At 40.5% G+C, this 12,004-nt stretch overlaps 1 protein-coding gene across 4 annotated transcripts; it reads right to left on the bottom strand.

Annotated features, from left to right (window-relative positions):
* Positions 1–2,373: 2,373 nt before the first annotated feature.
* On the bottom strand, positions 2,374–9,788 carry LOC144720727 (chromobox protein homolog 3-like). Of its 4 annotated transcripts, none has more exons than XM_078597728.1 (6): positions 9,510–9,788; positions 7,974–8,132; positions 7,663–7,728; positions 5,643–5,817; positions 4,879–4,964; positions 2,374–4,506 (listed from the first exon to the last, which is right to left on the bottom strand). In XM_078597728.1, exons 2-6 carry the CDS (start codon positions 8,120–8,122, stop codon positions 4,383–4,385), a joined length of 600 nt encoding a protein of 199 aa, XP_078453854.1. In that variant the 5' UTR covers positions 8,123–8,132; positions 9,510–9,788; the 3' UTR covers positions 2,374–4,382. The 4 variants fall into 4 exon arrangements, with proteins under 4 accessions (XP_078453854.1, XP_078453865.1, XP_078453875.1 ...); XM_078597739.1 differs by having other exon boundaries at positions 9,395–9,534; XM_078597749.1 differs by lacking the exon at positions 7,663–7,728.
* Between the last annotated feature and the right edge of the window lie 2,216 nt (positions 9,789–12,004).

Genomic DNA, 12,004 nt, shown 5'->3' with positions numbered 1-12,004 from the left:
AAAATAATATTTTGTTATATAATAACATAATATTCGTTTATTATTAAATACTATTAATTTATTATTTCCCTTCTACGTGACTTTACCGAAAGACGCAAGAATGTGAATCCCTGCAGTCACGAAAGCTTTAAATCGCAATTGAAATCGGGTTGTTGCCAATCGCCTCTCCCTCCGGGGGCGGCGGTGACTGCGGCTCCACCGTGACTGCGGCTCCACCGTGACTGCGGAGGGGTTAGTGGATCACCGCACGCAGATGTTGTCAAACCCACGGTGGGTGTCAAGGTGCCATGCCCTGGCTTGCCAGCAACAAATGTGGACTCCTATCATCGTCTGTTCCTTGTGCATGGAATCAAGTGTTGACCCAACCCTTCCAAGTGCCGGATTAAGCTCGCGCGGGGCCGGTAGCATACGTTATAAAGAGGCCCTATATAAAACAAATTTAAACACCTTCTTTTTTACTTGCATCGTAAAGTAATTGTATTTTTTCATTTGCTATACAGCCAGATAATACGACAAATCGCGAACCTTACACACCCAGTCGTTCATAAAAGTTGAAGGCGATATAGTACTATAGTAATAGAGCAAGTGCAGAATCGCTGAACCAGAATTGATAGCTTGAAAGCATTTAGTGCGGGGCCCTTGAAAGTGCGGGTCCCGTAGCATTTGCTACTTTTACTACGATGATAATCTGGCACTGCCCCCCACTCTTCGTTCGTACACGTGGGTTTTATCCATGGCCACATGGAAGTTGGACAATCATTGCAATTTAGGGCCAATGTTGGTCCTGCAAATTCCGATTGGCTGCCTTCCCACTCGTCTCTGCTTTTTGCCCACAACTCTGAATATAAAGAAACTGGTGTGCAGTTAATTAAAATCAATTTTTACCTTTACACTTCGGGATACAAACGAAAACCTGTTTTACCTAAAATTCCACATTGGAAAAAAAACCGTTCTCCATTTTGTATCTTACCTTGCAAAAATATGTTTTAAATCAACGTGTGAATTTATCTTAAACACGTTTCATATACACTCAGTTAATGGGGAAGAAATCACCTACATCGCCATCTAAAGTATATGCATTAATCAATGTACTTTTCAACACAATATACACTTCTGCATATACAGCTATACTTGGTGAAAAACACGTGTCTACACACAAAGATGGCAGGTGTATTCTGCGTGTTATATTTGTACGCAATTGTACATTATCATCAACCATGATCTCTCCACTGTTGAATTAAGGATTCCCCAAGCCGTCACCATATCACTTTCTAACAAAGCCAACCGTGCTTATCGGAGGTGCGGTGGGGGAAGGACAACACATGAAAGGCTAAAAGCATATTGGCTACATAGTAGGCTTGAACAGGAAATTGTACGTACAAATGTCTGACGGGTTTAATAGAGTTGTTAAAACAATTGCCGCTCTTGTCAAGGCCAACATCTCCAGGCAGTGATGTGGCTGTCCAGTGCGGGAGCCGAGCCATGGGTCGGTGGGAGCCCAACGCGCTTGGGGCCACCAAGAGGGAGGACTTTTGCACAGGCCACCAATTCATTCCTCTCAGAGGCCCATGCAAAACACGCAACGCCACTGCTTCTGGGCATGCAGATTGTTACCCCCCTTCAGCGATTCAATTATTGCGATGACAGTACGGGTGCAAATGTAGGACTCTATAAGGATGGCGAGATGGACCTCAAGGATGACAAGACCCGAGATGGTGGATGAATGCAAGAATGGTACCAACCCAAAACGGCCAAGCCACACCGCGTGAGAAGAGAAAACTCGCAAAAGGGGAGACGATTGCGGCAAGACCAGAGCAGAGACTTGAGAGGAAAGCCCTTGAGGTGGTTCAAAGTGAGAAAACCGGGATGCAACGTTCGACGTGGAGATGGCCCAGGACATGAATAAGCGGGGGGGCCGAGAATATCGACCATCAAGAGCAGCAAAAATGCAGTCGGAAACACTCGCAGTCAAATACTATCAGAGGTGGGTTATATCTGGAATGCAGAGCTGGTTCTTTGAAAATGGTTTAAAGTACGCCATTGTTATATACAGGTTTCCCCGGCTTCATGCAGTTGTATGTGTATAACTTCTTTCGCACCATACACAGCCAACCGTGCTGACCGGAGGTGCGTTCCTAAAAAAAAGGCTGCACAAGTAGCGCTAAAAGTACACACAATGTTGTACCACGTCCGACCGCATAGCCGGATCTAGAGAAAATTCACATCACATGCAATAGCGCATTTTGGGTGGAAAGGAGCAGCATTATACAGCGAGAAATTGCACAAACCGAACCCACAAAGAAGCAAGGTAAAGCTGTTCCCATATGTTGAGTTGCATGCATCAATACAACATATACTTGGACCAGGCACAAGTGTGAAAAGATGCTTTTATTTAGCATCGAAATTTTTATTTTCAAAACACAAAAAAAAGTTTTTAAAATCAATACATATGGAATAAAATTGATAATTTGAATAGAATACACCAAAACGTAGTATTTTCCACTTGGTCAAGTACATTACATTATACGGTAAAGCACAGCGAGAAAGGCGCCTCACCTCTTCCAGATCCCAGAACTTTTCTAAACACCGGACCTTCGGTCAACACCGGACCTTCATTGTACGCTCTCAACAGGATATGGCTCATGTTTTTGTATCGTATATACAGCAATACCTTGATTTACGTCGCCCCCTTTTTTCTGTCGTTACTTTTGACGTAAAACTTGTGCGACTGCAGGAATTCATATTCTTGTTTTTTTTGGTAAAGTCAAGTAGATAGAAAAAATAAAGTAAATTAAAATGATCAAATTTAAGAAAACACTAATGTATACTGGAGCTTGGTTCTAATCGGAGTGTACTGGCAGTCTATAATGTAGACTGCAGCAATGGTTATTAAACCGAGCGCTAGACTTATTCTGGTTTTCGGTAATACAAAGATTTTCATTCATTTTTTGAATTACCGAAAGTACCAGAATAAGTATACATTATAGACTGCCAGTACTCACCAAGGTTACGAACCAGGCTACAGTCTACATTATAGACTGCCAGTACACTCACCGAGGTTACGAACCAGGCTACAGTCTACACTATAGGCTGCCAGTACACTCACCCAGCTTAATAACCAATGCTAGTCTAAATAGACTGCCAGTACACTCACTCCGATTAGAACAAAGCCAGTCTATATTAGTTTTGTATTTTATTTTATTCACTTTATTTTCTATCTACATGACTTTACCAAAAGAACGAACAAATACATCGTTACTTTGTTAACACAGCTACATGATTTGCGTCGCCTCGACCCGCATTTACATGACGTGGCAGCATCATCATGTCTCTTATCTTGATCGATCTCTTCAGCCTTTGCCTCCACCTCCTGCACAGGAAATCGATTGTGATTTCTGTCGTTTCGATATTCGTCTTCGCACCTTTCAGGAATGCCATCCCAGACGTAAACCGGGTTATTACTGTACAAACCTTCCCCAAGTCATATTATCATTAAATGTTTTGTCACATTGCCAAGAATATTTTACACACATTTTAAATTAGTTTACTCTACCTGCTTGTAAATCTGTATTCGTTTTAAAACTATTTGAAACTATTTGCAACAGTTTGCACGTTTCCTATTTTAAATGTTAAAAGATTTTCTACGCTTGCGTAACGTGTATTTGTTATGAACGGATCTACAATGTTTTATTTCCAGCAATGCCCTTTTGCCCATTGCTCTACAATAAAAACGGTAACATTTATATTTTTCAGCTCAAAAGATTCAGGAATAAAATGAACAATTATATGTTTGATTATGTGAAGCTGACAAACTAATTAAAATATGAATTCTATTTTTTATGCAGTTCCTGAGTTCCCAAAGTTTTGTGAAGTTGCCCAAACACTGCAGACAATTGCATTTACAACAAAGAAATGAATTAAATATTAAACTTCCAAAAAAAAAACACTCTTTGCAATAAAAGTGCATTTATTTTTTTGGAATGTAATATAAAATGGATGACAGCAAACAAGACTAATTGTGGTCAGGTATTTAATAACGTTCCTGAGTGCACAAAATAGTAAACACTGGCCAGTGAAATGACCCAGTCAAATTAAAATCTGCCATGATATTTCGTCGTGCGTGCTTGTGCACTAACAACTTGCTCTATCTCTCCCAGTGTATAATGTATGAATTATTTAATGACCTAGTAAGATACCATAAGCAACACATTAAATAATTCTGCGTACAGCACCTGAGGGCTAAACTACACGTTTGTTGGTGGAGTTTAGTGCAATGCTCATAACAGAACGAATAATGAAAAGCGTATCAAACAAGACAGGTGGAATTTGATGCCAACACAGAAGGTGTCTCTCTCGCACCAGGTCACAACGCTTATCCCCCCCTAGGCTTTATCATTGTCGGCCGCGCTCCAGGTGAGCCGCTTCTCGTAGAAAGCGATCACTGCCTGGGGACACTTCAAATTGGCCTCCCGGGCTGGCACCAAGTCGGCATCGTTACAGCCCTTCCTGTCGTGGACAAAAACAACAAATAACGTGCAACACAATTTAAAACTTAAAACAGCTTTCAATGCAATCGTCTAACTTTTGTTCGGCATTACGATTAGTAAACGTATAGTTCAATCTTCTGGTGGGTTGCTCAAGATACAAATAAGATTGAAGAATGTTTTTACGTAACACATTTGTGTACAAACATGAAAAAACAGGGCCAGCCATGGGGGGGTGCAGGGCCTGGGACAAATCATACTGTGTGGGGGCCCCCCCTCAATGCCTTCAAATAAAACCGGATGTATTACATTTGACACCTTGACATCGAAGCGCCGTAACCCTGGGAACGGATCTGCATCTATACATATTTAAAGATGTAGGAAAGTAACTCACCATTTAATCATGAATCTCAGCTCTCCTGAGGAGTCTGTGGCCCCAATAATCTTTTCTGGCTCCAGACCACGATCGAAGCCCTTCGGCTTGTTGCAATGGAAAGACACAATCACCCACAGCAGGCTAAGCACAATGCTTAGACGTACAGCAGCATACATACACACATAACATTAATAACACAATTACAGCACCGTTTTTACATGTGATTGACATGTTTTCTGTTGCTCCTTTTTATACTTAAAATTGTGTGAATTTATATTAACATTTCCAGAACTACAAATTAATTTCCCTCGTATATCTACATACATATACCCATTAAATACCTATTCGTTATATATTAATGTAACTTAAATACAAAACCCTAAAAGTATTATATTCATGGCCAAGACTATTGTCCGTGCAGATGCGGGGCAAGGAACGTGGTCTTAGATTCAACTGTCCCAAAACATAACCTCTGACCACTAACACTACAAAAAAAACTATTGTTACATCCTTCATCAACGGAAAGCTAAAACAGCGGCAATTGAAGATACCACTATAGTCTGCGATTGGAATATATAGGGAAGCGCATTCCCAAGGAAGTTCTGCGAATGGATGAACATTACTGGACATTTGTGAAAAATTGCTGTATAGATCATCGGATTCCTCCAGTCTAAATAAAGACTCTACACAATTTGTTATATGATTGGATAAACATTTGAGGGGTAAGTATTCATCACTCACAATGCTTTAAAAAATATAGCATGACATTTACATCCACTCACTTCTGTTTTTATCTTCTTTGTGTCATCACTGTCTTTATCTTCAGATTTTCTCTTTCCCTTGTTTCGGTCTGCTTGGATTAGCAACTCTTTGGCTTGCCGCTGCTTTTCCAGAAAGACATTGATCAGCTCCGGGCATTCCAGGTTGTCCTCAGGCTCCCAGGTGTTGTCATTGCTGCTGTTGTAGGGAATAAAAAGAGTAAAACAAAACCAATTTACTATTTTGTTAACATTTGCATTGAGATTTCAATTAAATATGCCATAAGTTAAAACATGACAACAAAAATTATCCACGCGCAATGTTTATACAATATTGCATATGAAGGTCTCTGTTATTCACAGAGTTTATTTGAAAGCTGTCGTGTTGATTGATAATCCAGCACTTACTGATTCATGCCAATCACCCGCTCACCAGCAGTCAGTCGCGTCCTGATCACTCTTCTATCGCTAAATATTAAGGTTACTATTCCTGAGAACTTCACTAATTATTTCCTCCATCCATTTAACACGTGTAGACTATCGCGACCAATATTAAGATTTACAACAGATTTGTGGATCAGATTGTGCCAGCAAAATGTGTGTCGTAAACACTCCTCCACCCGAAACAGCAAATTCATGAAATTGGCATGTGAACGAACGTGGGAATTTATTACTGCTTCAGCATAACGGTGTGTTGGTGAGAAATCTCACAACATTTAATAAACACGAAAGACGTTTAGCTGAGTTGCAACCGGCATCATCAGCCATTTGCGAGAATGATTCAAATATCCTCCAGTCTTTGGCCTTAACCAGGGGGTGGGATGTCATCAATTAATGCACAAGGGGGCATAGAGCGGCGGCAAGTGATAAGAGTTGAATGCAGTCGCATAAACATTTATTTTAGCTTGCAACAAATGTTAGATATGGTAATAAGGTGATGAAATACGTAATAGCTAATTAATCGTACTCAATGGTTAGATTATAATAAATAAATCAAGTGAGATATGTTAACATAATATTCACATTTATATGCTTATACATTACTTTTAATCACTTTTTACCTTTACTCCCAGATTTGACATGCAGGTGTGTTTAGTTTGTTGTCCTTCCCCCACACCTCCGATTAGCATAGTTGGCTACGTATGGTGCAAGCTCAACATACACAAAAAAGTAATACTAAATGGGTAGTAATCTTAAAATAATAATTTGGTTGTATTAATGTAAATAAATTTTGATCAAGGTTGCAATGTGTTTACTTAATGTTGTGTGCTTCCAAGCTGCACTCGTTGAAGTTAATTTGATTTCTCTCAATTTTAACGGTGTCTAATTAGTTTTGGCCAATAATAACGGTATAGAACATCAACCTTATTTAAATCAACTGAATGTCCTTTGTTGGCAAGCATGTTCGGCAACTGCAACTAATTGTGTTTGATGTTCCCCTGGTGTTATTTTATTCTGGCACAGTACACACAATATTAGCCAGTACCAAGAATAAACTACCAAAACTAACAATAGGAGTTTACCGGATTAGTTGCACAAGCTAAATTCAATACCGGCCAGATCAGTAAAAAAAAAAGTTGCAGAAATTAGAACATTAACGTAATTCACTGGAAGCTAAAGTAAAATAATTTACACAAATACACGAACCTCTTAAGTATCACTTCCTACCACTCCCTACTCTCTTGTGGGTGCACATTGATGGCATCACACATTTTCACATTTCTAGCAATAGCCTGATGATGCTGGTTATAACTCAGTAAAATGTCAAATCACATTTTTTTATGTTGTGAGATTCTCACCAAAACGCCAGTGTTCTGAAGAAGTAATAATCTGGCACGTTTGTTCACGTGACAACTTTATTCATTGGCCATGTCGGGTGAAGCAGGGTTCATGACACACATTTTACTTGTGCAATCTTGACCTAAAAATCTATTATGAATCCTCCACCCATGTTGAGTAGTCTGTCTACCAGCGTGACGGTTTCGTCTCATCTGTACCATGTTCAACCACCAAGCTTGCAGGTCACAACAACACTCGCACTCACCACACTGCAGGTCTCTCGCACTGCTCCACTTTAGAATTCGTTTCCATCGTCTCTTTTCCAAAGCTCCTATAATAATCGTGTTCAATTCAACAAAACGTGTTAACTCAGATCTATTACAACTGCGACGTCGTGGGTTTGGTGCTGGCCAATTGACGCTCTAAGATTTTGTGGACCTGCGCTCAGCTGTGTGATTATAAACGTCACAACAAAAATGCGGAGGCAAGCTGTGATTATGACAATGGAAAGCCTCAGCCAGGCAAGGCAGCAACTGGGGCTGGCTGGTGATGCCCCCCCCTCCTCTGGCTACTTACTCGTTGAAGCCCTTCCACTTGAGCAGATATTCCACGCGGCCTTTGACCACCCGCCGGTCCAGCACCTTCTCCACGATGAAGTCACTCTTAGGAGAGTCCACAGGCGCCGCTGCGACGGCCTTCTTCCTGCCACCTTTGCTCTTGCCCATTTTTATTGATCTGCCAGCGAATGCACATGGTAAATCAGCAAATCAGCCATGATTCATGCACGGCTGGATCAATAATGCCTCCCGAAACCATGGGGCATTTCTCACGGTACTGCGATGCCAACACTGGCAATCGTTACAGCACAACTATAAATAAATGGCATGGTGTGTTACAGAACTGAACCGGTCTTAGTGGCCTGTCTCTTGTTCATGGAAGCGATCAAGGCTACTACTAACTTAGCAGATATCACGAATAATGTAATTGGCTGCGGTAGCAACTTCCTGACGCTGAGTGACCGAATACTTTGGACTCAGTCCATGAGGAAGGAAATCAGTCGAGGCGTGGTAGGAAAAGCCATTATTCTGTTACGGGATGCCAAAGGACATAACATTAAAATGGGGGGATGGGTACAATACAATACAATTAGCACATTTTACAATCACTTGGTGTTCGCACCTCAGATATGCACGGTTGGCTACGGACGGTGCGAAAGAAGTTCAGCATACTGTACAACATATGGATGTAGGTCTAATTTCTTAAAAGGTCAAGGCCATGTTGATTCTCCAGAGGGCTGCCACGATTAAAATGAAACTTTATTTTAGGGCCCCTTGAAGATGGCCTACGGGGGGCACAATAGAACAAAGCGTGCTAACCATCACAAACATTCGCTTCAAAGTTAACAACAGTTATGTTAAAGCCATTTAACGTAATGGTACGATAACAAAAGCATTTGTGTCCCCCCCTTTACCTTAATCGCGAACGATTAAATGGTAAAGCAGCGGTCGGTGTGAGAGACTTTAAACACCGTTCACTTTGGGACGCGTTTCGTGACATTTGGCAAAATAATAAACCCACGAGGCCTAGTCAGGCCTGCGCCTAGTGTCTGGGGTTTATTCTTTAGATTAAAAACAACACATCAGAGGGGCGAACCGCTATTATGATAATCACAAGTAGTATTTACCACGACGTTTAGTATAATTGCGAAAACAGTGTGAATTAGATGTGCCTCGTTGTTAGCACCGCGAACACTAAATACCGAGCGGCCGGTCGTGTCGTGGTGCGTGTGGCGTCGTTCGTAATCTAAAAAATATAAAACTCCAAACCTCTCTAAAGGCATAATGAACGTCTACTTTCCCTTAAAAATATATAATTAACACATCGGGGAGGGGAAGAACAAAACAGAAATATGGGGTATTGTGAAAAAAAATATGCGGCTGAGATGTAGAAGAAAAAAATAGTAATGGAGAGAGGTTCTTGTTATAAGCTTCACTCACCCATAATAGAGGTCGATTTTGATCGCGTATTTCGCGTAAATACGCGATCTAACCCCCCAAAAAACGACCTATTATTAGCCGCGAAAGCCTACGTGTTAAACCAAGCTGCACTCACTTCACACGTAGAGAGAGAGAGCCTCGTCCGTGGGGCACCAACGCTTCCAAGATTATTTCGGAAGACGGAAGAAAACGCGGGGGGTGGGCGGCGTGGACAATACCGCGTTTTGTTCAACAAGATGCCCTCTCCAGCCTCTGGAACTCCTCCTCCTCCGTCTTTACCGTATTGTCTCGATTAGAAGGGACGATTTCGCACCCATCGATGGCCCCCCTCCACCACCAAAACTCGACACTCGCCCCGAAAAAAGTAACTCGTAAAAACAAAGTTTTTCACTATAAATCCTTTATATGCGTGGCGGCTAGAGTCCTCTCGTCCTCTGGCTTGAGATGGCTGCCACCTATGGATCAGATGATTGCCTGCCACCATTATGCAATTGATAATTAAATATTTAAAAAAATTTTGGAAAAAAATTTTCACGAAAATAAATTGTCACGCACAACGAGTCTGTGTGCAAAATGTCAGCTCGATTGGATCACGGGAAGTGGGTTAAAAAACGACCGAAAGATTTGCACGGTCGTAAGCGCGCAAGCAAGCAAGTGAACTTAATATAAAGGATTTTAAAAGGTTGTGTTGATCCGTGTGCCAGACTAGGTGCTTGTCACGTAATTATAATAAATATTGGGGGACACATTCCCCCCCAATATTCAAATATGCTCAAAATATCCCCCCCAATATATTGCTATAAAATAGATTTCTGTTTATATAATTGTGGTTATGGTTGTACTTTATTAATCCATAATCTCTGCCTTTACATTCAATGAAACAGAGCAATGTAATACAATACACTAGTAGACATTATTGTAAAAAATACAATAAAAAGTCCATCCTATGTGTTCGTGAATTTCTTAAATATTTTAGGCAGGAAATTCGTTTTCAAATTTAGATTTTTTTTTCTGGGGGGGGGCCTCAGACCCCCTGGAAGATTTGGTCCCCCCCAATGTTTTGCAAGCAAAATGTTGACTTTTTTTTTTATAGAGGACGTTTCGCTGTAAATTACATTATGAAGTTGTTAAGTCAGATCTCTCATGAGATCCCAACTTTGGTTTTGAAATAACAGGGCGATCGGTGGTGGCTATTCACGTCGCCTGCAATCCACCACACAAATTGTCGTGAAATTTCAATCCCGTGGACTCCCATCTGTGTCCATCTGTACGGGGATCGAGTGTTGCCCCATCGCGCGCGTGGGTTTTCTCCGGTTTCCTCCCACTTGTTTCAGTTTCATGAAACAACAAACATTAATTGGCTGAAAACGTCTTGTAAAAAAACCTAATACATTACCCTCATGAAAAATAGTCATACAACTCAGCATAATGGCTCTCCTGGGCAAATAAGTAAGTTATCATGAACCGATAAGGTGTGCAATATAAAAAAAAATAGTTTCGTTTTGTATATTTTGAAAGTGATTTTAAATTTCGATTTAAAGCTTTCGTGACTGCAGGGATTCATATTCTTGGTTCTTTCGGTAAAGTCACGTAGGAGGGAAAAAATTTAGTTTTCTTTTTATTATTTTATTATTTCCCTTCTACGTGACTTTACCGAAAGAATCAAGAATATAAAGTGATTTTAGTTTTGCATTCCTATACTTTGCAAGCCTTTCGTATCGTTTGTTGTTGTAATGTTCTCAACCGGCCCTAATGGAAATCTGTGAAAACTTAAAAACAACTTGCTGTATATGAAGGGGTACCGGATTCCTCCAGAATAAATAATTACAACATTCTGGATTTGAAGTTTTCGTGACTGCAAGGATCCATATACTCTTTGGTTCTTTCGGTAAAGTCACGTAGATGAAAACAATGAAAATATCTAAATTAAATCACGACGTTTCCGAGGCAACACAAGCTTCCGTCATCAGGTGGAACAGCCACAGCAAAATTACTGTAGTATTTATTTTATTTTTCATCTACGTGACTTTACCGAAAGAACCAAAGAGAATACAACAATCTGATTCTGTCTTTCGGTAAAGTCACGTAGAAGTGAAATAAAAAATAAACATAATAAAATAAAATGTATTATAAAACATAATAAATAAATTGTATTATGTTTTATTTTAATTTTATTATTTCCCTTCTACGTAACTTTACCGAAAGAACCAAGAAGATGAATCCCTGCAGTCACGAAAGCTTTAAATCTAAATTCTGATTCTGATCATCCGAAGTTAATACGGTAAACACGCGTGACCCCGCGTGGCCGGGTCATCTTCCGGAAGACGCGCGTGCGCGTATTTGCGAGTTCACGCTCCTTCTGGAAGACGTTGACGGCTGATCTTCCGGAAGATATCTACCTCTTCTAGAAGATTAAATCCGATTTTTTTTTGTTATTGGCGTGGCATCTTCTGGAAGAGGAAAACAATCTTCATTTTGGTTTGGTTTATTTTAGAACAGGAATAAAACCACTTTGGGCAATACATTCTCGTTTTTCGATCGGCAACCTGGTTACACTATTGAAACCTGGTTACGGCAAGACAACAAAACAATCCATAAGCGATTGTCTAC

Source organism: Lampetra planeri, chromosome 1, assembly GCF_965212315.1.
Source record: "Lampetra planeri chromosome 1, kcLamPlan1.2.h2, whole genome shotgun sequence".
Taxonomy (NCBI): domain Eukaryota; kingdom Metazoa; phylum Chordata; class Hyperoartia; order Petromyzontiformes; family Petromyzontidae; genus Lampetra; species Lampetra planeri.
This window is presented reverse-complemented; position numbering and strand designations above follow the sequence as displayed.